The 24,882-nt window shown below is 42.9% G+C and overlaps 3 protein-coding genes across 8 annotated transcripts in view; 2 read left to right on the top strand and 1 right to left on the bottom strand.

Annotated features, from left to right (window-relative positions):
• wasf1 (WASP family member 1) overlaps positions 1–17,260 on the top strand; it is a 41,079-nt gene extending 23,819 nt beyond the window's left edge. For 2 of the 4 annotated variants that reach the window (XM_054762615.1, XM_054762616.1), the window contains exons 5-10: positions 1,054–1,171; positions 8,786–8,842; positions 10,993–11,156; positions 11,996–12,175; positions 12,296–12,852; positions 13,900–17,260. In XM_054762615.1, coding sequence (XP_054618590.1) covers positions 1,054–1,171; positions 8,786–8,842; positions 10,993–11,156; positions 11,996–12,175; positions 12,296–12,852; positions 13,900–14,057 — 1,234 coding nt within the window. In that variant the 3' untranslated portion in view covers positions 14,058–17,260. The remainder of the gene's footprint in view (positions 1–1,053; positions 1,172–8,785; positions 8,843–10,992; positions 11,157–11,995; positions 12,176–12,295; positions 12,853–13,899) is intronic. The other 2 variants (XM_054762614.1, XM_054762617.1) reach the window with 2 other exon arrangements.
• kif25 (kinesin family member 25) lies at positions 14,687–23,780 on the bottom strand. 3 transcript variants are annotated; one of them, XM_054762610.1, is made up of 15 exons: positions 22,848–23,780; positions 22,682–22,747; positions 22,005–22,127; positions 21,785–21,923; positions 21,179–21,282; positions 21,022–21,107; positions 20,911–20,950; positions 20,773–20,840; positions 20,635–20,709; positions 20,415–20,549; positions 20,159–20,338; positions 18,735–18,889; positions 18,191–18,436; positions 17,970–18,107; positions 14,687–17,904 (listed from the first exon to the last, which is right to left on the bottom strand). In XM_054762610.1, the coding sequence occupies exons 1-15, from the start codon at positions 22,914–22,916 to the stop codon at positions 17,753–17,755; spliced, it is 1,776 nt and encodes a 591-aa protein (XP_054618585.1). In that variant the 5' UTR covers positions 22,917–23,780; the 3' UTR covers positions 14,687–17,752. The 3 variants fall into 3 exon arrangements, with proteins under 3 accessions (XP_054618585.1, XP_054618584.1, XP_054618583.1); XM_054762609.1 differs by having other exon boundaries at positions 17,970–18,125; positions 18,203–18,436; positions 22,848–23,779; XM_054762608.1 differs by having other exon boundaries at positions 17,970–18,125; positions 22,848–23,778.
• ccdc167 (coiled-coil domain containing 167) lies at positions 23,211–24,614 on the top strand. Its single transcript, XM_054762619.1, has 4 exons — positions 23,211–23,345; positions 23,555–23,646; positions 23,711–23,763; positions 24,129–24,614. The coding sequence occupies exons 1-4, from the start codon at positions 23,286–23,288 to the stop codon at positions 24,245–24,247; spliced, it is 324 nt and encodes a 107-aa protein (XP_054618594.1). The 5' UTR covers positions 23,211–23,285; the 3' UTR covers positions 24,248–24,614.
• The last annotated feature ends 268 nt before the right edge of the window (positions 24,615–24,882 follow it).

A 24,882-nucleotide genomic window follows, 5' to 3' on the forward strand; every position in this document is an offset into this window, starting at 1 on the left:
TCTGTCAGGCATTCACACTGTCATGCCCTCCTGATGGCTAAAGCTAAGAAGCTTTCTCTTTTTGAACGTGGTCGGATTGTGGAGCTGCATAAGCAAGGCCTCTCGCAGCGTGCCATTGCTGCTGAGGTTGGGCGCAGTAAGACAGTCATTCTAAATCTTTTGAAAGATCCTGAGCATTATGGAACAAAAAAGTCAGGTGGTAGACAAAAAAAAAAAAAATCACACCTGCGCTGAGGTGGTCTGGGGTTGATCTGGGGTGCTTTTTCATTCAGTGGAACACTGGAGCTTCAGGTGGTGCAGGGTCGTCAAACGGCGGATGCTTACATGCAGATGTTGCAGCGGGCATCCCTCATGACTGAGGGCCCACCGCCTGTGTGGTAACAGCTGGGTTTTCCAAAAGGACAACGCTTTTTCTCACACCCGGTGCTCATAAAGAGGCTCTTGCAACACATATTACTCTTATACCACCATTAAATGTCACTTTTGCAGTATAGAGGGCCTAGTAGCCCTTTAAAGAGAGTGAGAAAGAGGCTCTCGGCAGTGTGGCAATACAAAAGCAGAGACTAAGTGAATGAATGTGACACGCTGATATGTGTTTTCGACAACGTTTGATTTGTTAATGAAGAAACAGATAAAACGCCTTAGAAGAAAGACCTCTCAAGAGGAATATGTCAAAGTTGGGGTCCTTTCTTTCCCTGTCGTGATATGAAGGAACATTTCTCTGCAGCCGTGTGATCATTTTCTCTGGAGGAGAGAACTTTTGATGTGACAACTTGTCAACTCTTTTTATGTTTCCCACCCTATGATCTTCTACGTGTTCCCACTGGTGACCATCAGCCATCTCGTACGGCTGAGATGTTGTCTCAGGGGTGTCTGCAGTGTGGCCCCGGGGGTCATTTGTGGCCTGCGGCTGTTTTTTTAATGGCCCTCGGCACGTTCCAAAAATACAAATACAGTTTGGATACCCCTGCGTTATTTGATTGCTCCTTTGGTCGTACTGGAGATAAACCCTAATACAGAAATATGAGGATGATGGTCCCTTTTTGTGTGCAGGGATGACGGGAAGGAAGGCCTCAAGTTCTACACCAACCCTTCCTACTTTTTCGACCTGTGGAGAGAGAAGATGCTGCAGGACACGGAAGACAAGCGCAAGGAGAGGCGGAAACAGAAGGTAAGCGTCTTTTAAAAGTGGATATGTGTTAGCTAGCCGTGTTTCTACCAAGCAGTATACAGCAAAACCTGGTTAACATCATTAATCCGTTGCAGAAACCCGAACCATACGGTAACAGAATCAATACTTATAATAATAATCAATACTTCCCGTAGGAAATAATGCAAATCCAATTCTTCTGTTCCTGACACCCAAAAATGTAGAGACAAAACATTTTTTTATAGTTTTACATACAGAAAACTGTAAATCCAAATAAATATACTTTATATAATTTATAAATGACGAATGAAAGGTATGAATGAACATTTAACGTCACTTTTACCTTGATTCAATACTTTATTGTTGACAAAAACGGTGTAGAGGCAGCGGCGAGGGGCGAACAGAGATCTACACGGACCCCACCTTTGTGCTTTGCTGAGTTATTTCTTGATTTCAGTAGTGTCACATCATCTTCTTTATCAACATGCTGGCACTTGCAACTTTTTTGGGCTCCATTGTGGGTTATTTTGCAGCCGTGATCAATAAGAGGAGCAAAAAACTAGCAAAGAACTACAGAGGCCGGGCGACAAAGCTGGGTGTCAATGACTTCTGGTACTGGTTTCCATGCTATCTGTAACAGGCTGCTAACAAGCACGTTCTGTGATGAAGAATATGTGACAAACACGCATATTAATCGCAATTTTTTATTGTTATTATTATTAATGACATGACAAAACGTGCGCTATTTTGTACGCTGACAGGGAAATTGTACGCAAGCTGAGGCAAAATTTTAGTGTACAATTTTGACGTAAACCGGAAAAACCTTTTCCACTCCGAATGAAACAAGTTTAAGAACAAATAAATTGGAGGCTAACTAGTTAGCTCGGCAGTTGCTAAATGCTATGCGCATTAGCAATGTGGTGTAAACAAAGAGTAATAGGAGTGTAAAGGTTAAATAGGGGTGTTATTTCATGTTTACAGGGCTCTAACAACGGTAAAAAACATATTTAAAGTTATAAACAGGTTTACTATGCTCTAACTATGGAAGTATTCCATTAATTAATTCTACTTCAGGGGAATTCACTTACCGCAGTCGGGTCTGGAACCAATTAACCGCGATAAACGAGGGATGACTGTAGTAGTAAGTCACAGTCAACAACTGTCAGGCAGCTACGAAATATTTTTCATTTTGTGGGTTTGTTTGGCTTCGATTTTGCCCCAAAATGGGTCGTCAGCATCGTCTTATATATCGGGGGGAATAAGGTAATTAAAAGGCAAAAAAAAAAAAACACCACAGAAGGTGAAATGATCTCACTGGTATGCCGCACTATCACGTTATTTGTGCGTCGCAAGCCCACCTATACACGCTGCAGTGGAAACATAGGCCAGACCGAATTTACTGATCCAGAGCACGAACTGTTCCGCTTGGTGGAAACATGGCTCAACGAAAAGAACGTAGGAAGATGTTTCCAAGATAATACAAAGCCTGACTGATTGAAATGACGGGGTCTGTTTGCATTAGCCACCAGTTTTACCGATAAATCAAACCTTCTACCAGTCAACCCTGCTCATTATGACTTGATGTGTGATCATTGCATTTAATTAGTTGTCCATTCCAGAGCTCTTTGCACCACTTCACTGCCTCTGTGCACACGCACACACACACACACACACACACACATACACACACACAGCCTTTGCATGCAATGTGATAAGCATGCTTACTGTTTGTTTACATGCACAACAACACAACACATGAACATCCACACACCCTCCAAGCGATACAGGATTGTCCAGTTATTCCCTTCACGTTGTGGCCCTCCTTGAAGTCAGTCAGAGCTCATTACACTGCTGTCAATGAGGATTAAGCACAGTAGTGTTGCAGCGTGAGTGAGCAAGGACCAGAGGCTTCAGCGTCTAAACATTCAAAGAAGATTTTTAAATGTATAATTAATCAGAGAAGCGTCACAGTACATAAGACTTTACTTGCGTCACAGGGTTAGGTTGTTATGTTTGTTTATGGCCGAGGCTCCCTTCAGTGATTTCCTTCTAATTAAAGCCCCGGGTGGGCTGAGCTCGTAAAAAAGGCAAGTTCATTTCCCCGTATTCGACACACTGGTAGCTATTCGACGGACCCCCGCCGGGGAGTGGGCGGATTTGAGGAATTACACGCAGCATATTTACTGGTTTGTGTCAGCGCTCACCAATGGGAAGTATATTTTAAGAGTGGTCAAATGATTGCATGGCTTTGCATCATGTTCCTTACAGATTATCACCTACATTTTGCAGTCAATACTTGGGGTGTCACAAGATCTCATGCCACAAGATCTTGCAAGACTTCTCGTTGGGTACCAGGACTACGACCATAATAAATACATGAATCCATCACACAAATGAAAATTAACTCGATGATTTTGCCATGTGCTCAATATATTGCCATGTGCATGCGTGTCTGTTTCACTCGTCTCTCGCCTCCGCGCAGGCAGGAAGAGGGTTCACTCTGTGCATCGGTTTCAGCACCTTGGCGCGTTTGTTCCATAGAACAATGGCATGAAAGGAGTGAGCCCTTTTGTCAGTCATACAAAAACGTCTCTGTGGGTGGAGGCAGGTAGCATACACGCAGAGTGCAGAAGAGTGCAGCCTTGTGAGGACCAATGCAAGGTAATGTAGCAGAAATTATATATTTAATGGATATTTTTCATTGTACTTTTCTTAAAAGTAATGTTAAAATCTCGTCTCGTCGCGTCCTCGTAGACCCCATTCCATGGATCATTTTGTCTCGTAAACCGAGTGTCCCCAAGAACAACAACACAAAAAAGGCAGCGATTTCGGCAACGCCAAACATGGACCTGGGCTTTAGATAGGAAAGTAGTTGAGACTGAATGAACAGCACCTCTGCTGCTTGCACCCAAGCTCCATTTTGCCTTAATTGCCTTCCGACAAGATTAAAAAGCAATCAACGGCATTCCTAATGAATCAATAATTCTGCCTATTGCTGGTGCTACATACGGTATTATCAATACAGTTTGTATATACTGTCGATTCACCACTTGGATCATGCTGGTGTACCTAATGAAGTGGCCGAGGCTGCGGTGCCCAACCAAGTATTAGCAGCAAGTGACGAATGAGGAGCAGCACAATGTAGACCCACACAGTGTCCTGATCTCATTAGCATCCTGTTAGCCTCAGCGCGTTAGCTGGAGGATACTTTCCGAGCCAGTCAGTCAGGGGACAACGCTGATGATGTGTCCAAATACAGATGATTATTCTTATTATTCTTATTATTCTTATTATATTTCTTGGTAGCTGTTGTTTCTGCTGTTGGCGAGAATGAAGTAGCCTCAACCTACAAAAAACAACTTTTTTGTCCGGGGTTGCTCTGGCAACAACTCAAGTGCAATCAAGCGGCAGCAGGCTTGATCAGAGTGATATCGTTCAGACAGAAAACCTAGGCTGACAGGCTGAAGGGTTCGCAGCTAAAGATCTCGGCTCATGAAAGAAACTCTTTGTGGATAATTCAAGCTGGTCGATGACGCTGTTACTGAAAGTTAACTGTGGGTTCAAACCGGGGATCGAAAGCAACCTTCCTCATCAATGATTGGTGAAATACACCGTTTTGTATAAATACGCCGAAATCTCATGAGACTTCTGCTCGGTTAGCATTTAAAGGATTAACTCCAAAGTGTGCTTTATTTCTTATTTCTTGTTTTTTTTTTTTTACAATGTCACCACAAACGTGTGACGATAACCATAGAACCAGAAAAAGGGGCAGGAAAGAGTCTGGCTACTCAGTCCAATTTGAGCAACACAGCAATCCCTCGTTTATCGCGGTTAATTGGTTCCACAAAGTAGGTTTCCTTATTTAGAAATCATAAAGAAATAGCCATAGTCCTTTACAATCAATTTAGTTGACAATGGTGCCACCTCAAACTTTGTTTCCTTGCTAGCTTTCTCTTTTGGTTTGCGCCGCAGCCCGTTTAGGCAGCAAAATGTCTAAACTGCATCCTCTATCAATTCATCCCCCGTTGCTTCAACTCAGCGTAATCTTGCAAACCCCATTCCTATTTAATATGAAAGACGTAATGCGATCAACCCCTGATCTCCAGAATCATCCTTTCTCAAACCACCTTTGCTTCCCAGTTTGTCCTCCACATTCCAGCGTCTAACGTTCTCTAAAATCTGTGCAGCTGGAAATGCCTTATCACGCGTGTCCCGAGGGCCTTATAAGCATCCTCTCCAAACCCCCCCCTCCTCCTTTCCTCACTCACCCGGAGGTAAGCTCTTCTCCCACTGGTGTGTCCCCTTTGCCAGGGCATCTGCTTTCCACACAGTGAAGCCTGCAGCCCGTCTCTAACTCGCCGTCTCACCGCTCCTACGAGCGAGCGCTGCAACACTTTACTAACTGTGTGCAACTCATGCTTATCTCCCACGTGGCTACCTATACCTATATAGTGTATGTACAGTATGTATGCTGCGTCATACAGAAAGCCAAGCCTGTAAAGTTGAAGCATGATGAGTACAAATGTTGCACACATTGCTGTGGAAGTGTGGGCTGAACTCATACCTAAATTACCACTTATGTCACTCACTGCACACACAATACATAAAATACAGTCACAAAAGCACTAAATATAAGATTTAATTATTGTTACTGTCGTTTTCAAAGGAGCAGATCCTTTAACATGCTCAAGGATACTGTCGAGACATGGCAGTTATGCCATGTCTCTATGACTGCTGACTCTCTTTGTGTGTGTGTGTGTGTGTGCGTGTGTGTGGGTGCGTGTGTGTGTTTGGGTGTGTGTATGTGTGTGTGTGTGTGGACAGTTGAGTTTGCTGGTGTCGTTTTGCCGCGGGTGCGTCGGACAGTAGCCTGTTTTGTTTTTGCAATAAAGAGACTGTTGTTTGACCGCGTCCTCGCCATCCTTGCAATGCCTGGCTAGATGCTACAATACGATCTTTGCCCATAATGATGGCCGCGACAGTCGAGTGTTGAGAGAGGCGTAGCTGCGCACGGGCCGCACAGAGTCTATTGTTCTGACGGGACCGGAGTTTTGCGTTGACGGACCAAAACTAAGTTATTAATTTATGGGAGCGTGTTCGTAACCACGAAGCCCTGTGAACCGAGGACCACCTGTCGATGTACTGTATTATAGAAGTACGCATGAGGTACAATAGCGTGCCAGTGAATCACTGTGTGTGTATGTCAACTTCAAAGACTAAACGCCACACCTCGAATAGACACCTTCTGCTTTATATTTCAAAATAAAAATGATAAAAGTTGGTGCCCTCCCCCTTTACTAGGACATATACCGCCATGTTTGGTGCCAAACATCTATAGACATGGCATCTGTGAAGCTGACATGAACAGTGGAGTTGAAAGAGAGATTTTTTTAGTAGCGTCATTATTATAATTGTTATCATTATACTAGCATTTTACTATAAATATGTAATATTGTTCTAAAAAAATGTATGTACAAATAAATACATGAGGTAAACAAACACAATAAAGAAACAGAGGCCTCGCCTCTAATAAACGCCTCAGCTCTAATTGACGCCTGTTGCTCCCTGCAGGTGAGTAAATATTTGGCCCAGGACACTTCATGATGAAATGGAGTATTATGTTTTTTTGTTAACATCTACAGCTTGGTGCTCTATTAGCCGTGCGTGCGGGTCATTTAGGTCCTAGGTTCCCAAAGTGGGGTGCGCCAATTGTCACAGGGAGTACGTGCATAAAAATGGAAAACAATTAGCGCATAACACTCACAATTACAAGTGCGCCCGAACGCCTCACAGCGCAGAGTGCACAGTCAGAGCAGAAAGAAGGAAGGAGACCGAGCATGAGCTGCTTCATTGCTCTGTGACTTGTATGAAGAAATACTGTAAGTTTGATGATTATGTTGTGCATTAAGAGTGTTTCATCTTGAAGACTTCATTTCTATTGGTGTTGCAATCCCCGCACTGAGAAAACCTGCCAACGTACGTGCGTGTCAGGACAAGAGAGTAGGGACTGTCATGATTCGCGGGGTGGCAGTCGAATGGCGGACCCCCGGAGAGACAGGATCATTATGCAAATAAAAGTCCTTTTAATGAGCACAAATAGGTGCAGGTGCTCACAGGAAGACAGGAACCACCACCAAAGGTGACATAGGAAAAGGCTCTGCGAAAACAAGCACGGTCGTCTCGGGCAGTAGCAACAAGTAAGGACAATGTCTCGGAGACAGCACGGGCGAGGAGAGCAGATGCAATGAACGACGCTGGGCTTATGAATCCAACTAACTGCGATTGCAAACAGCCGTGCACAGATCCACTGACGTGAAGCGGCTGCATACTACAACCAGCGGGAAGGACATCACTCAAAATAAGAGCACCAGACAGGAAGTCACCCTTCCTGTCCTGCAGAGCATGACAGGGATTCCCCTGAGAATGAGGCTTCATGGCTGGTTGGATGTATTTTTTGCACATTGGATACTGCTTTATCCTATTTTTTAAAGTTTCCCTCTCAATTTGGTCTCAAATTAATATGCAGACTTAAATCATAGCGAGTGCAAGTGGACAAAAGTGAAGCTCAAGTTCCACCCGTTCAAACAGAAGCATCCCGACATCCGGCTGAAATAAAAGATTATGTAGGACGAATACTTATCTATTTATCAGTGCTCATGTAAAATTGATCAAAGTTGAAAACACACATTTTTGAACCAGAATGACTTACTTACTGTCAAATGAATTAACCAATCAGTCATGTTCAATATTTCAATATAAGTTAACGAAGATGAAAAAAGGTTTATGTTTTTCAAGTGTGCAGGAGTGGGGGGCTACATGGTCCAATGTCTGAAGCGGGACACCACTGTGAAACGTTTGGCAACCACTGATTTAGGTCAGCCCCAGTCGTGCCCACATTTACTGTCACGTCATTTACTCATGGCTTCGGTTGTTTTTCTTTCCATGCAGTTTGTATTTTAATGAAGGTCACGCTGACGTTGTATTGCGTGAAAGTACTGCAGTTAGAAGGGGTTTGTAGCGTGGACCTGTGCTTGTGCAGCTACAGCACTGCGATACATCGTTTAGCTAAAGAAGACAAGATGCCAGTCACATGTTGTGTTGATGAAGCCCGCCTACGCACATGCACACAGACACGAGCACACACACATGGCGTAATATGGAAGAATAAAGGCATGCTGTTGTATGTATTTATGTTTCAGGTAGCAGCTGAGGCGCACTAACATAGTAACTCTGACATGTTGACTTGCATGACTGCGTTTTTGCAGCCTATAGGTGTCCTCTATTCCAGGGTGATCTTTCTGTTTGTTTGCACCATACCTCACAGCTCTATTATCACTCTGTGTGTGTGTGTGTGTGTGTGTGTGTGTGTGTGTGTGTGTGTGTGTGTGTGTGTGTCGTCCACACTCTATTCTCTCCACTTTGTCTGCATTATTGCGGCCTCCCCCTGGCTGTGAGCGTTTTCTGTCTAACAGCACTTTTACCTTTTGTCGTCTCGCTCGCCCTCGCCACCCACTCTTGTTTATGTTCCCTTGTTGTTGACGCGTGTGCTGCAGTGCTGTGTTCAACACCCCCCCCCCCCATGACCCTTCTATCCCTCCCCGATGCTTCTCCTATTGGTTTTTTTGTTTCTTATAGTTGCAGGACCCCCGCATGTATGATCAGGTCTATAGGTACTTAGACCTCCCTGGGCAGGTATGTGACAAATAACAGCGATTATTATTTTGTGTGTGCTACAAAAAAAAAAACAGCTTGTGTGTGTGCTTAAGTGTTCAGCATGTCTAGGAGGCAGGGAGTGCTTGATGACTCAAGTGATTTTCATAGAAATTTGTGCAGTTCTCATTTAGATATAATCATTTGGTTAATCATCTCTAGCACTCCCTGTTCCCTGGCTTACATCATTCATTTATGCTAAACCTGCTCTTTTTTTGGATTGTTTGTGTGCCCTTCAGCAAGAAAATCAATGCTTCTCAACATTTTTGAGAAAATCATTTGCTTTGCAAGCACCACCGTATTTTCTACCGCCGCTTGCCATCACGGTTTAGCTTCCAGTATGTACTCGCAGGTAATTGGCTTGTTGGATCTATGAGCTGACAATAATATTTCACCAAATGTAAATTTTATTTACATTTAAATTCAGCAAATCTTTAGTTTAAACGTTTTTACTTTTATGCATGTGCCTCTAAGATCTTTGTATTTTTATATATAACAAATAATTCTTAATACAGTAATCCCTCGTTTATCGCTGCTTCAGACCCGACCGTCATGAGTGAATTTCCACACAGTTGAATTCCTTATTCGTAAATTGAATATTTTCATAGTTAGAGTATAGAAAACTCGTTTACGACCTTCAAAATACGTTTTTTAACATTATGAGAGCCCTCTCGTTATGAACTAACGCCCCTCTAGTCACCTTTATGCTCGTATTACCCAACAGAGTAGACATAATAAGAGAAAATAAGACATATTAGACAGAAGTAAGATGTCATATAGATTCACACATTAGCTAGACATGAAATAACACCCTATAGTTACCTTTACACTTGTATTACCCAATATAGTAGACATAATAAAAGAAAATAATACATAAATAAGACTCGTGCTAGTGTGTGTTCCAGACCTGATCGTCATAAGTCAATTTCCACAAAGTAGGATTCTTTATTTATAAATGGAATATTTTCATAGAGCATAAAAAAACCCTGTTAATGATATCCAAATTCCTTTTTTAACATTAGAACCCTCTCTTAGACATAATAAAAGAAAATAAGGCATATAATACATAAATAAGTCATAACATAGACTTAGCATTGGGTGAGTTCCTTGTTGCTGGTCACCACTTCCTGTGTCTCATGAATGTAACATTACTGACACTTAGTGACCAGTGTAGAATACTACATATCTTTGGATGTGTCTTCTGAAAGCCTTATATTTGTACTTTAGTTCATTTAGCCATTTTTATGCTTGAAATGCTTAATTTAGACCAAAAAAATTTACAGCATATTTTTTGACTAATTGTAGGCCGTATTCAATCAAGACACAGCAATAATTTATGAAAGAATATGTTTTGCAAAAACAGTGATAGAGTTAAGCCGCAAAATTGGAAGCGTGAAGTGGCGAGGGACTACTATATGCCGATTCTCCATCCTTTTAAAACGATTTGATGCAGTGCAAAATATGTTTAAATATTACATTTTTCCTCAATGGTTATTGGAACCTTATTGTTGTTGATGTTACATCAAACACAAACGATGGAGGATGCCTAGTGGAATACATTGTGCATTTCTTTGTTTACACACAGTGTAGCACATACCGTACTGTGCAAAAGTCTTATAGGCCACAGCCACGTTGACATCAGAAAAATGTGGACAGTTGGACACATGCAACATAGTCGCTGGTGAGAATCTGGATAAAGGTGCTGGAAACGTCCACCCGCTGGAATCATTATTGCACTGCTCATCTACAGCATTTGTAGTTCTTGTCGCTTGCTAGACAACAATGCTTACAAGCAAACACGACTCTTTTTTCGCGAAAGAGTCGGTCTGAGCTTTCCTGACTGTCTTGCTGAAACAACAAATCTTACAGTGGACTTTTGCGCAGTACTGTAAAAAAGCATTCACGAGATGCTGTGCTTTCGTATGATGACAGTCACATGGCATCGGAGACCCTCTCTGACCAATTAACCAATAGAAGCTTCTCTTGCAAAACCTGCTTCATAGTAGAGGAGTAAACTGCAGTAGGCTACCTCACGTTAGGAACAACAGGAAAGACACTCTTTGTTTTAGACTAAGAAGAAACGACACATTCTCTTACCTGCTGACCTCCCTTCTTGTCCCCCTTGGCAAAAGCTGAAGGCAATAGACCGCCCGCAGGAGCCCGAGAAGGTGCCTCGGGCGCCCCACGACCGCAAAAAGGAGTGGCAGAAGCTGGCGCTCGGTGCGGAGCTGGCGCAGGACGTGCCCGACGGCAAGCACAGGGAGGCCAACGGCTCCGCTGGCTACCCTGACAACAGGTAACCACAGGTGTCAGAAAGCTGGATTAACATTCTTATAAATAATACACAAGAAAGCACAATGTCAATAACAAATAATTAGTTATATCATTCATGTTGTATTACATTATTATAACACAAGGTACTCTGTGTGTGTGTGAGGGTGTGTGTGTGTGTGTGTATTTATACTACAGATGACTACAAACATATTTTGTACCATTGGCAAGAGTCCACTAGATGACTTAATGTAACGAAAGTGTATGAATATTACTCCAAATTTTCAATTTGCAGCTCAACTGTGGCATGCAATAACGGTCCATTTTTGTCATGTAAATATAATGTAATACAGGAATAGTAACATTGTTGTTACACAACATAAATTTGAAAAAACCCACAGGTTTTTGTCAATATTTGTCATATAAAAACATAAGTAAACAAAACTGAGCATCATAATCTTAGCCAGCACTGCCTCGTTAGAGTGTGCAGGTGTACCGCTTATACAAAGTGTGTAATTGGGCCTCAAGGCTGCAAATCCCCTGCCAAGGAAATGCAATTAACAAGGAAGATTTGATGGAAATTAGTGGCTTTCTTTGACCTATCACTAGCGGACGTGAGACTATTTTTTGCCCAGCATTTCTAATGACCGCTTGCTTAATGTGAGTTTATTTAAAAGAAGAAGAATGTTGGTCAAAGCTGTGTTGGCCACAGTTAAGTGAAGAAAAACATGTCAGTCTTGGGAATGTATTCTATATACAGTGTGTGTGTGTGTGTGTGTGTGTGTGTGTGTGTGTGTGCGCGTGTATACAGTATACTGTATGTGTGTGTAATATAAAAGTGCCGACCTGTAATTGTGTTCTCAGGGCCCAGCTGTACATGGAACATTTGGACGGGCCGTTCTCGCTGGCGGCGCTGCCGTACAGCCAGATGAACGAGCTGCTGAGCCGTAGCGGGGACAGAATGTATTCGAGGCCCAATGACCCTCCACCGCCTCCGCCAGCCATGCACCCACTGGGAGAGATCAAGCCGCCCTCTGTCATCAGGTGCACATTCTTAGAGGATGCAGTATGACCGTCATGTTATCCGACAGGGTCGACGCCAGAAGAGCAGAAATGTAGATGAGCTGCTTTTAAGTGACATGATGAACTTCTCTCTCCTTGTAGTTCCAGTTCGGGCTTTTCAGACAGCAGACCTCAATCTCCAGCGAGGACAGCAGGCCTCAACAATACTCACCCACCTCCGCCGCCTCCTCTCCCCCCACCGCCGCCCCCTCTACCGTCCTCCGGCTTACGTGGCACCCCTCCTCCCCCTGTTCCCCCCCTACCCATCCAACACCACCCCTCGGCGATCCCCCCCGCCCCGGCCCCTCTCCAGATTGCCCCGGGTGTGCTCCACCCAGCTCCTCCGCCGGTGGCGCCCCCGCTCCACGCCTCCTCCTCCCCGGCCCGCCTCCAGCAGGTCCTGGACAAGGGCCCGCAGCCGGATGGCACCGTCCTGCCTCCACCGCCGCCACCTCCTCCTCTGCCCCTCGCCGGAGCGCGCAGCTCCTCACCCTGTCCGTCGGGGCCCCCACCTGTGCCAGCGTTCCCGTCGGCGGGGGCGATGGCGTCCCCGCCCCCCCACTCCTCCATGCATGATATGGGAGCCAAAAGGCACCATCCTGCCAACCTGCCACCCATCAGCGATGCTCGGAGTGTTCTGTTGGAGGCCATCCGAAAAGGTGGGGCGTGGTTTGCTGTTGACATTGTTGACACTATTGAATTCCATCTCTTCAAGATGTACAGGAAGTCCGTATTAACAATAAGTTCCATCATTTGTCATTTATAATTACTTTGCATTGTTTTCTGCATGTGAAACTCAAATTATTCTCTAAAAAATGTATTTTTTGTGAATATTTTTGTGCGTCTGCAACGGATTCATTGGAGTTACATTATTTCCCATGAGAAAAATTGCCTCGGTTTTCGTCAGAAATTTTGGAACGAATTAAGAACGAAAACAGAGGTTCTACTGTACGACGAAAATGTGTCCCAAACAGACGATGCAGACCGACATCATCACCTATTGACCTGGCATGTGCATTACAGCAGATACAGTAATCGTTCATTTATCACGTTGAATTGGCTCCAGGCCCAACCGCGAAAAGTGAATTTCCGATTCCTTAATTATAAATGGAATATTTTCATAGTTATGGATCTTAATACTTAAATACGTTTTTTTAACATTGTTACAGCCATCTGGACATGAAATAACACCCATATAGTCACCTTTACATTCATATTACACAATACAGTAGATATACAGAGAAAATAACCCATTTAAGACAGTGTACAGTAACTTGTATCACGGCAGACAGGAAGTGACATCGGGGGTTCAGAGTTGAGTTTTATTTTGCTGTGGGCTATGGCCGCAACAGTAACCTGTGTTATTATTATTATTGTGCCTGTTTTGAGATCATTTAAACCTTCTGGTTTAAAAAGCTTAAGTCTGGGGCTTCAGTGGTGGCCTCACTGACACCTAGTGACCAATGTACAATACTATCTAAATGGCTTATACAAATGACAATTAAAATATTGAAATTTGCTTAAATATGCACATGTTCTGACTAATAATAGGTTAATTAATTAATGTTAGAAAAAACACGATAGGGATAGGGAGAGGGAGTGATGTCCGAACCGCGAAGTAGCGCTGTACACTCTGCATTGTACATTCGTTTGTACGTAAAACCCGAAAAAACCTTAAGTTCCAACTTTTTGCTCACCTTCTCCAGGTATTCAGCTGCGAAAGGTGGAGGAGCAGCGAGAGCAAGAGGCTAAACACGAGCGAGTGGGCAACGACGTGGCTACCATCTTGTCCCGACGCATCGCCGTGGAGTACTCCGACTCGGAGGACGAGTCGGAGTTTGACGAAGGGGACTGGATGGAATGATACACAGCCTGCGGACACTTGCTTGTTGTTCACTTTCTGTTCTTTTTTGTCTGTCTTGTTGTGGAGAACCTCCATTACTGTCCTTGTTGTCGTCTTTCTAGTGGTCTAGAATTCATTCGGTTCTGTTTTCTTTCTAGATGAACCACTATTTTTTGTCTCCTACCTGTAACGTGTAAAAGAAAACAAAAAAAACAAGAAGGCATGTTGCATTTAGTTCTTTTGGCACATTTTCACCACCTAGTGGATGGACATGGTATTACATGATGCTGTTTCTTTTTTAACAACGTACCTGTAGTTTTCTCAGGCTAATTGCCGCCGCATTGATTGCTTCATGTAGCCTCAGAACAAGATAGTGTGTGTTTGATTGAGGGATGAACGTTGACGGAGACTGCACGTCCATTAACCGACCTTTAACCCCAGGGAAATGTACGCCAAGAGATGGAGCGTCTCTGCCTGTCCAGGTTGTGTGGCTTCCTGCAAGGGCCGCACATGCTCATATCCATATCAGGAAAGCAGAAACTCTGAGCCATCCTTTTTTTAAAATATCCTTTTGCTTGTACTTGCCACAAATATGAACACTTGTGAGTGGACGCCTCGGTAATTGTCCCAAATTAATAGTAAGTATGCAGGATTTGGATTCCAGGTACAACCCGTACACACCACCAACAATGAAGGCAGCTTCCCCCTACACACACACACACACACACACACACACACACAGATACCCCTTTACTGTGTAACGAGAGGCCTTACCTCGTTTGCTTCAACAAAAAATGTCCGATTCAGCCTTTTCAGGCTTGAAAAGACTTCAGACTCTCTGTCATCATTTCTGTCTGTCCCGGTCTTTCTTCTACTTGCCTTATCGTCCGTACAAAAAACAAAACGTGTTGTTGAGTTGATGAATGTATCGTGCCGTTACTACTTACTTGCCTGCGCTTGTATGGATTTGCTGTTTCTATGTTTGGGGGATGAGGGAGGGATGGCAGGAGGGAAGGGTGGCAGAAAAGCCCGGTTCGGAAGATAAAAAAAAAAAAAAGATTACTATCATGTAACTGTTACAATTTGCTTGAATTAATAAAACTCTAATGAACCATCAACACGTGGACCCTATTTGCCCACCAGAGGGGAAATATAGCTAATTTACTGAATGTATGCAGGCTTAATAGGAACTAAGTTGGGCATTTTGTACTAACGTATCTTAAAAAAGGTGGCGCTTGTTTGAGCAAAACAACGCCTGTTTGATGACAAATTGAAATCATTCATGAAGCTGCCATAACAACATACGTCACACGTGATCATACGCACCATACGTCACTCTACCCTGATGCTGGCAATCGCCTTAAGTATCATAAGCCCCTCTTTCCAAAGATCACTTCCAGCAATGCTGTATGTCGTTTTCTTACACCAGAAAAATCTGCAGTCATTTTACAAAAAGTCAAAATATTAAGAGAAAAAAGCCGTAATTTTATGAGAATAATGTAATATTATGAGGAAAAATAATTTTAGAACCACAAAGGGGAAATATTAAAGAAAAAAAAACTTATTTTTCAAAGTTGTAATATTATGAGAAAGTAATTTTTGGATAATTAGGTTGCGGGGATACGGGAATAAAGTGAAAATATTATGGGAATAAATTCATAATATTGTGAGGCGCAAATATACAAAGTTATTTAAGAAGAAAATGTAAATATTTGGAAAATTAAAAAAAAAACTGCAAAAACGGGGGGGAAAAATGTCAAATTTCATACTAATAATAAGTTTTTTCACTTATATAATAAAGCTGAGATGCAGCTTTTCTTGAAATATATGTAACTTCTTAGCATAGCTACGTGCGGTGCTTTCCAAAATATCAAAGTGGTAAAGTTGCATCCTTTCATTTTTCGCTGGAAAAGGGGTGTTTGGACACCCCTGCTTTGCACCGTTGTCGTCGTCAGTTTGAGCCTGCCCACATGCTTCTCTCCGACGAAAGCAGAGACGGTGCAGTCATTCCAAAGTAGCTGTGAATAATCATTATGAAAAATGACCAGGATTATGGAATATTCCACCTGCCTCCTACACTCAGTACAGTAATTCAAAAACCAGAGCTGCTCTGCTGCTGATAGTCAAAGTAGGTAGTCTTCTTGGCTATTATCAACACAGCAGCAGAGTGCTGCCTGGGACATCTGAAATTGTTTCCTGCGAGTAAAAAAGCAGGTCATCCGCACTCTTGCATGTGCTTTAACACATTTTAATTACAAGTGACTGAGGGGCGTCGCAAGATTAAAACATTACGAGATTTCTCGTCCAGAACAAAAACTGTCTTGCCATAAATAAATAAATGAATCCCACAATAAGTGAACGTGACCTTGATCATTTTCCATATATGCCATGTGCATGCGTGTCTGTTTTCCTCATCTCTCGCCTCAAAACATGCAGGAAGATTGTTCACTCTGCATTGATTCAGCACCTTCATAGAACAACAGCAACCAGAGTGACAGCGCTCGTCAGTGATGCAGTCTCTTTGTCTCTGTGGGGTAGGCGGGGTCGCTAGCATACACATAGCAAAAGAGTGGAGCCTTGTGAGGAGCAATGCAAGGGAAGGTAGTCGAAATTAGGAGGAAAAAAGATGCTTGCAAAGCCAAATGCCACACCCCCCAGGTGGGAACATTAATGAGCAAGATGATCCCATCAACACAAGCGAGGCAGTATGCTGATTTTATTTAAAAGGGGTAGCAATAAAACAAACTTGCCCACCTCAAACAAGTCTACCCGCCCCAGTTTTCCTAAAAAAACTACACACAGAGATGACAGTCAACACTCACTGAGACGTTTGGTCAGCAAAGAAAATACAAACGGAGCAGCGCAAAATGGTGTTCGCCCACAGAAAGTCATCGCAAAAGAAACAGTTGAAAAGCCAGCATTTCAAGAAATGCTGCAAACATTTGACAGACAGTACCAATTGCCTGTGAGAAAATACATGACACAAATGCCAATTCCACACCTTTACAACTGTGAAAGATGACATGTTAAAGGAAATATTGCATTATTATGATATATTACACATTTATTATTACTATTATATTCTCCCACTCACCCACCCACTCTCACTATTTTATATTTAAACTATATAAAACTACCAATAAAGACAATTACCAAAACAATAATATAATAATATTAGTAATAATAATAAATATTATATCATTGGATATACTGTGCTATTACTACGAATGCATATACCTGTTTTGTTAATTTTTGCTAACTATATTTAAATAATAAAGTATAATAACTTCTATGTGATTTTGAAATGATTACTATGTTTATTATTACTTCAGGAAGTATAAATAGCAACTTTTTTTCTAATGCTGTTAATTCTTATCCCCCCAAAACAAAAAAGATAAAAATGCAGGTTTCAATGGAAACGTAATAAACAATAATATATAATAATCAAGTGAGTTTGATACTGTATACTTGGGTGAGGAATTACCTAAATATCTGCTACTCTAGCCAGTACAGAGACAAGTGATTCAGTAAGGTGTCATTTACTGTTTAAGGCTCTGCATTAGTGATGGATCAATGGAAAGTATGCTTTATGGAACAAGTGTTTGGATCCAACAGCCTCTAAATGTTGCTCTTGGCAGGGTTTCTGCAGTATTTGAATGCATCCTAGGGTGGGTATATTTCCTGTGATGTTAGGTGCAATTCCTCGCGGTCTTTTTTTACTTAGCTTTGGATGTGTTGCTCTTCTTCCTCGAGAGAGTTCGTTGGACCTGGCGGGCCCGTGCGCCAAATCCCAGAGTCTGCAGGGACTCGGTGATGTAGCGGTGTGTCGGGGACACGCACAGCATCACCAGCAGCTTTGCGTCGCCACCTGGTGGAGAAATCGAAGGTTGGTCCAAACCAGAATGCATTTTGATTTATGTGGTTATGCGTCACCTATGGTGTCCTGGAGCAGGTGTGTGAGCTTGCTGTTCCTGTAGGGGATGTGAGGCCTCTGCTCGGCCAGTGCGCCAAGGACGTCCGACAGGGCCGAGAGACTGCGGTTGATGCAGGACACCTCCCACAGGGCTGCGCCTGAAACGCCAGTCATATCTGACGCAAACACACCGTAAGTGTGTGTTCAAGTGGACGTAAGATGTGAATTTCAACCTGCTCACCAACACACTCACTCCCTGCAAGGTCCACAAGCTGCAGCTTGGTCCTGAACGGGGCCCCGGAGGTGCTCAATCTCGGGGAGGGGCAAGGAGACTGCGAAGGGGAGGGGCAACGGGAAGAGGCGGGGCTTCCCAGGCTATCATCCGGGGAGTGTCGCGTGGCGGGGTTGTTGCGGCGACAACGCGGGCTCCACCACTGCCTCTGGGTGGAGTGTTGCGTGTTCTTCTTGGTGCTCTGCAGCCTGCGCGCTAAAGGAGGAGGAACACACCGATGAACCTCTTTTTTGAAATCTCAAAAACAAAAAACCCAGCAAAAATGGGAAAAATAGAGCAAAGAGCAAAGTTGATACTAATAATAGGCTTTTTCACCTCCGGTGTATCACAAAGCTGACATGCAGTTTGTTCTGGAAATACACAGGATGTCACTTCTGAGCATATCTACAGGTACATGTGTTGCTTTACTAAACATCAAAGTGGCATCCTTTCATATTTCACTATGTGGCCCTTGCTGGAAAACGTGTGGACACCTCAAGTAGAGGCTTCTCACCCAGGGCACGAGCGTTGGGACTCTTCGAGGAAATAGTGAGCGTGACAATGAGGTGGGAGCGTGAGGAGTCGGCGTGCACGTGAGTGGGACAGTGAGCTCTGAGCCTCAGCACTCTGCTCATGATCTGCGTCACTTCACAGGTGTCACTCACAGGCCTGCAGGGGGAAGAACACTATCAGGATGCTTCTTAAGTGAGGTAAATGGGTCGGTAGCTACCGTTTTATTCTGTCTTCTCAAGGGACAATAGGATAGAAAGTAAATTTATATACAGTATATAGGTCATTCAGATATTTAGATAATAATGGCTGTGTGTTGACTCATTTTCAGTGGATAGTAAATCGATTCGGCTGTACAAGCTGTACACTGACTACTCTAAAGTATATACAAATGTATTTTCTATAGTATTGTCCCTTGAGAAGTTATTGGAAAATTATTGTTGAAATTTGAGGTGTGTACTGTAATCCCTAGTCCTTCTAAATTGTTTTTAACATTAAATAACACCCCTATAGTCACCTTTCCACTCATAGTACCTAATATAGTAGACATAATAAGAGAAAATAAGACATATAAGACATAATATTGACTCACATGTCAGCATTGGTTTGAGAGAGTGTTCTCCTCCTGCTCCGTGTGAAAGTGGTAAGTTTTGGCTTCTTAGTTTGCCTTTTTCCCCACTCCATGAGAACCCCTTTCTTAAGTTTTAAATAAAAAAATTGGAGGCTAAGTAGTTAGCGTGCTATGCAGACGTGGCCATCTCGTGTGTCCCTGCAGGGATCCTGTAGCCTGCGCATTAGCAATGTGGTGTAAACCAAAAATAACAGGAGAATAATAGGAGTGTAAAGGTGAATATAGGGATGCTATTTCATGTATACATGGCTCTAATAATGGTAAAAAAAAATGTATTTAGGAAGCCATAAACATGTTTTCTATGCCTTAACTACAAAAATACCTTCCGTTTATTAACATTGAATCTTACTTTGCAGAAATTCACTTACCGTGGTCAGGTCTGGAACCAATTAACCACAATAAACGAGGGACGACTGTAAAGTACTTCTTGCAGTGGCTATTGTCATAACATTACTGACACCTAGTGAAAAGTGTAGAGTACTACACATCATAACGTCTTCTGAATGCCTTATATTTCTATTTTAGTTCATTTATCCATCATTATGTTTGAAAATGCTTAAGTTAGACAAAAAAATGCATAAAATATGCTTAAGTATGCATCTTTTTGGAATAATAATAGGCCGTAGTTGACCACGAAACAGCAATGATTTATTAATTCATGTATTTTGAAATACCGTGATAGAGCGAAGCTGTGATATTTGAAGCACAAAGTGGCGAGGGATTACTGTACTCACGTATGTACTATATGTTGGCGATGCAGTATGTATGTGAGGAAGTAGAAAGAGCTGCGTTCATACTCCTGTGTGAGGGAGGTGATCTGGCTGGAACCGGACGACGCAGCAATGCTCCCCCGGCGATGGAACGCGCTGGCGCTCGCTGGCTCGTCTCCGGCCAGCAGGTCAAACACGTCGTTGTTGTACACCTCCATCACCGACACCTCCACCGTGTGGCTGGCTGGAGGCTTCTCTGCGATCAGCCTGCCTCGTGCACATTTATTGCTAACTTTCAGCCAAACAAAAAATGTGGCGGAAATACAACGGACGGGTATCTCACCGAAATAACTCAGTGGCGGCCTTTAGGATGACACCTTGCTGCAGCCCTGAGTGGTCGTCCAAGGCGGGGGATCCCATCATAGTGTGAGTCTTCCCACTTCCTGTCTGCCCGTACGCCATGATGCATACGTTGTAGCTGCAAGCATACATGAATGAATGAATGAATGAATGAATGAATGAATGAAAGTAGTCTAAGTCACTTTGTGTTGTTTAACACTCACCCATCCAGCAGAGACGTAAGGAGAGGCTTCACCTCCTCGAATACAGTTTCCTGGGAATCTTCTGGCCCGTGCACCCTGGAGGAAGTACAACACAGTGAGTAAAACATGCAAAGGAATAGTTAATACGTCTTGTTGTACCTCTCAAACTCAAACATCTTGCTTTGTGCTGGGACTCCTGCCTTCATGCAGTTCACTATCACTGTGTCCTGAAACGCATTACGAGGACATATGTGAGGACGCAGAACGTACGAAGGTTTTAATGGAGATGAAACTCACATCACTGATCGCATGCACAATTTGCTCCGAGGACACCGGCCTGTGAAAGATCATCATTTTAAAACACCTCAAATACGACACATTGTATTGGCGTGCGGTGTCAAGACACACCCTGATCCAAGAGGAGAGGCTTGGACGTGATCGAAGGGTAGAAGAGGACGCACCCTGCAGTGGACACGGATGTTCCCTCGCAACTCCTGCAACAAAGACGTCAAATAGTTTCTTCTGTTGTCACCGAACACTCGACAGACGCAACGACAAGCCTCACCACCAGCGTGTTATGGAGGTCTTTCCTCCTCTGCCTCTCCGCCGTGCACTTCACCCGCTCCTCCTCCAGGGAGCGCTCCAGAGCTGTCAACTGGGCCTGGAAATCTGCAGAAAGAGAGCTGTCATTCAAAAATAAACAATAAATAATAACAATACTAAATTAATTAATTCATCACAATACATTTTCTCAAAAACATTTTTCAACCTTTTTTTCCAAAATTTTGCTAGCCTGAATATATTGCCATATGCACGCGTGTCGGTTTTCCTCGTTTCTCGCCTCCAAACAGGCAAGAAGAGGGTTCACAATGTGCATTGGCGCGTTTGTTCCATAGAACAACGGCATGAACGGAGTGAGCCCTTTTGTCAGTCTTACAGTCTTTTTGTCTCAGTGGGTGCAGGCGGGGCCGTCACATTTATACACATTTTATCCTACTACTAATGTATTTGTATTGCTTTTGTAAAGCATTTTACTGGGGTATATCGTACATATTAATACAAGACAAGAGAGTGATATGTCGCCGCCCTGTTGTTGAGGTGTGAAGTTCAACTAGTCAATGAGTAGAAAAACATGTGTTTCTAAGGGTGCCCCACAAATTCACACACTTACTTTGACATTCATCTTCTCTGCATCCTTTCAGAGAAGCGCTGCACTGCAGTGTCTCCTGAAGCTGCTTGTTGTGCTCTTCTAGCTCAGAGGCGAAACTCACATAGATGGCAAAAACCTCACTGAGGCACTGCTTTAAAGCCTGACACCGGCGGCACAGAAGCGCCACATCACTGGAAGGAATGTAAGGACATCTTATGTATTCCTTGTGTCTATGTTATACCTGGACCTCAGAAATGAGTTTGGCGATGGCGAAGCGGGTGATCTTCTTCTCCTCTTGTTGCTCCTGTTGACGGTGGAGGGCCTTGGCGGCGTCCTCTTGCTCCCGACGCACTTTCCACAAAGACTGAAACAAGATAAGGAAGATAGTTACGCTGCATTTGAGCTTGACCTTATTATTGGAACCTGATTGTTTGGTACCAACGTCTATGTTACATCTACAGTATTATAAACAATTGGAAGATGCCTGGTGTAAGACATTGTGGGTATCCAGGTCCGTGCATTTCTAGTTACAAAAGTACAACGTACCAAACAAATGCTAGTCTAAGATCCTCTATGTGACAGGAGCGCCTGGCTATTTTTAACAACCTACTGCAAAAATACCAGTCAAAGATCCTCTAAATGACAAGAGCGCTCTTCTGGTTCCAGGAAAGTGCTAAAATGATGCTTGTCAAAGATCCTCTACATAACAGGAGTTTTCTGCTGTTTTTCAGGACCTGCTGAAAGCGCCACTTTGCCGTTTTTTGGGTCCTGCTTTAAACACACTAATCAAAGATCCTCTACAGAACACGTATCTGCTAGTTTTCAACTGAACGTGCAGGAAAGTCATACAAGAAGCTTAAATTCGGCCTGCGGGTTGCCAGTTGACTACCACTCCTCTTAAGTGGGAAATCTTCTTACCTCTGCAAGCCTTATATGAAGAATTGCATTCTCTGTCTCCAGTTCCAGTATTCGCTCCTCTTTACTCTAAAAATACAACGATTAATCTTAATTATCCTTCCATCCATCGTTAGACAATAACGACACAAGCAATTCAGTGGATAATCAACTTGTTTTCGCCACTTACTCTCAGTTTGTGTTCAAGCAGGTGGACCTGATGTGCGAAGATCTGGTCACGGTTTACAAAAAGAGGCATTTTATGTGGTTTATAAAAAAGAAAATACGGTTTAGTCTTGTCTCAGCCGTTATCAGACGCTTAAACGGTCCTTAAATGTCATCTAATCCGATTAGAAACGTCCAGCAACTACTCGTAATTCTCCCCAGCCTGCTATAAATCAAATTTGACGGTATCTTAACCAAAACACGCGTTTTTTTAAAACTTAATTATTTACTTCAACAGGTAAAAACGACTAAACTGCACAGTTAAAAAAATAACACGCAGCACCATTGGTTGTGAAACACAAGGGGGCAGCAGAGGGCAGGGCTTGAAACCAACGAAGAAGAAAACCACTTCCGCGTTAGTCGTGGCCAAAAGCCCTGTGGAACTTGCGAATGTAATCTATTTATGTTTAAAATGACTAAATTGAAAGACAGGCGATTGGAGAACACCAGTGTGGCCTCTGAGGTATTAATTGTCACATTTTGACTTTTGTTTTGCTTTGTTTTAAAGTGATTTAACTCACGATAGTAGTGTATCAGCGTTGATAAACTCCCATTAGCTACACAAGCCCAAGACTGCAGTTTCTGTGCTACGTCATCACGCAAACAAATACACGCTCGATACTAATTGCTGTTATTATCAAATATTATATGATTATTATTATTTGTTTCCAGATTGATCGCTTGGAGGAGAGACGGGCTCGTTGCCAACACAACCTAGACAAGGCGGAGTTTCGAAGCAGGAAGGAGTTGTCTGAGGAGGAGAGGTGAAGGTGACGATGCTCACTTCACTGACTACTTTTGTCATCTATCGCTTTTTTTTTTTTACAGGCAACAACTAGAAAAAGAAATGGCAACAATAATAGAAAGGGTGAAAAAATTGGGTATGTATAGTCGTTTACATTCTGTACATAGGATGGTCAGAACATTAGGTACACCAGCACACTACAGTCGTGAGATAACAAATGTTCACTTTTAACATCTGTATTATTTATAGCGGTTGTTTTTTTCGCTTTGAACTTTGGATGGTAAAAAAAATAGCGGCGTTAAAGGGAATTTCCATTAACTCGTTATGAAAGCCTTAACTTTGACAGCCCTAGTTAGAACATAATTCAAATGTAGATTTTGCATAATAGGAGACCATGAATGTGTCATGTATATTGCTTATAGATACTACATATTGTGAGACTGTGCAGGTTTACCTAATGCTGTGGCCACATACTGAATGTGCCCTGCTGTCATCCACCAGACAAGGAGTTACAGATGTTGCGCGGGGAGAACAGGAGGAATACGATGCTGTCGGTGGCCATGCTGGCCGCTTGCGCTCTCTTCTACTATGTCTTCATCTACACTGACGACTCCTCCTGACACTAAAACCTGTTGAAATCCAGTTCTATAGTGCAAATGGCCAACGCAGGACACGTTCAGGACTGGTGTCATAGATGGTTGCTACCTACTTTCTGCCTCTAGATGGCGTTATTGTCACTTGTGTGACCTTTTGAACGTGCGTGGCCCTTTTGTAACATAAACATCACCAAGTGAGCTTATCATCGAGTAAAAGCAGCTATTCCAAATGAATGTACACTACATGTGCATTAATGTCGTTTACTTCATATCAACGATTGTTTAAATGAAACTGAATGATGCATAACAAACACGCCTCCTGTGTCTGTATTGTTTTATTATATACTAGAGCTATAAAACGACAAGAAAATAAAGAATCTAGTTGACTTGACTGCTGTTGATTTTTTTGTAAATTCACTACTTTAAATGATTTTGTTACTCATCGGCAGTGCACTGCAGTACTTGGAAAAAAGAACAGTATTTATTTTCCCATAAAAGCAATTTAGTAAGAAAGCGTGGCTCATTAGATGAGTCACTGCTTCAACAGAAGCCTGAAATGGTCAACATTTAATTGGTAATTTTCAAATGGCATAAAGGAAACTTCCCAGCAAGCCACGCAAACGCGGCTGGATGCTTGACAAGAAGTAGTATTCAGCTAA

Source organism: Dunckerocampus dactyliophorus, chromosome 19 (assembly GCF_027744805.1).
Source record: "Dunckerocampus dactyliophorus isolate RoL2022-P2 chromosome 19, RoL_Ddac_1.1, whole genome shotgun sequence".
Classification (NCBI taxonomy): domain Eukaryota; kingdom Metazoa; phylum Chordata; class Actinopteri; order Syngnathiformes; family Syngnathidae; genus Dunckerocampus; species Dunckerocampus dactyliophorus.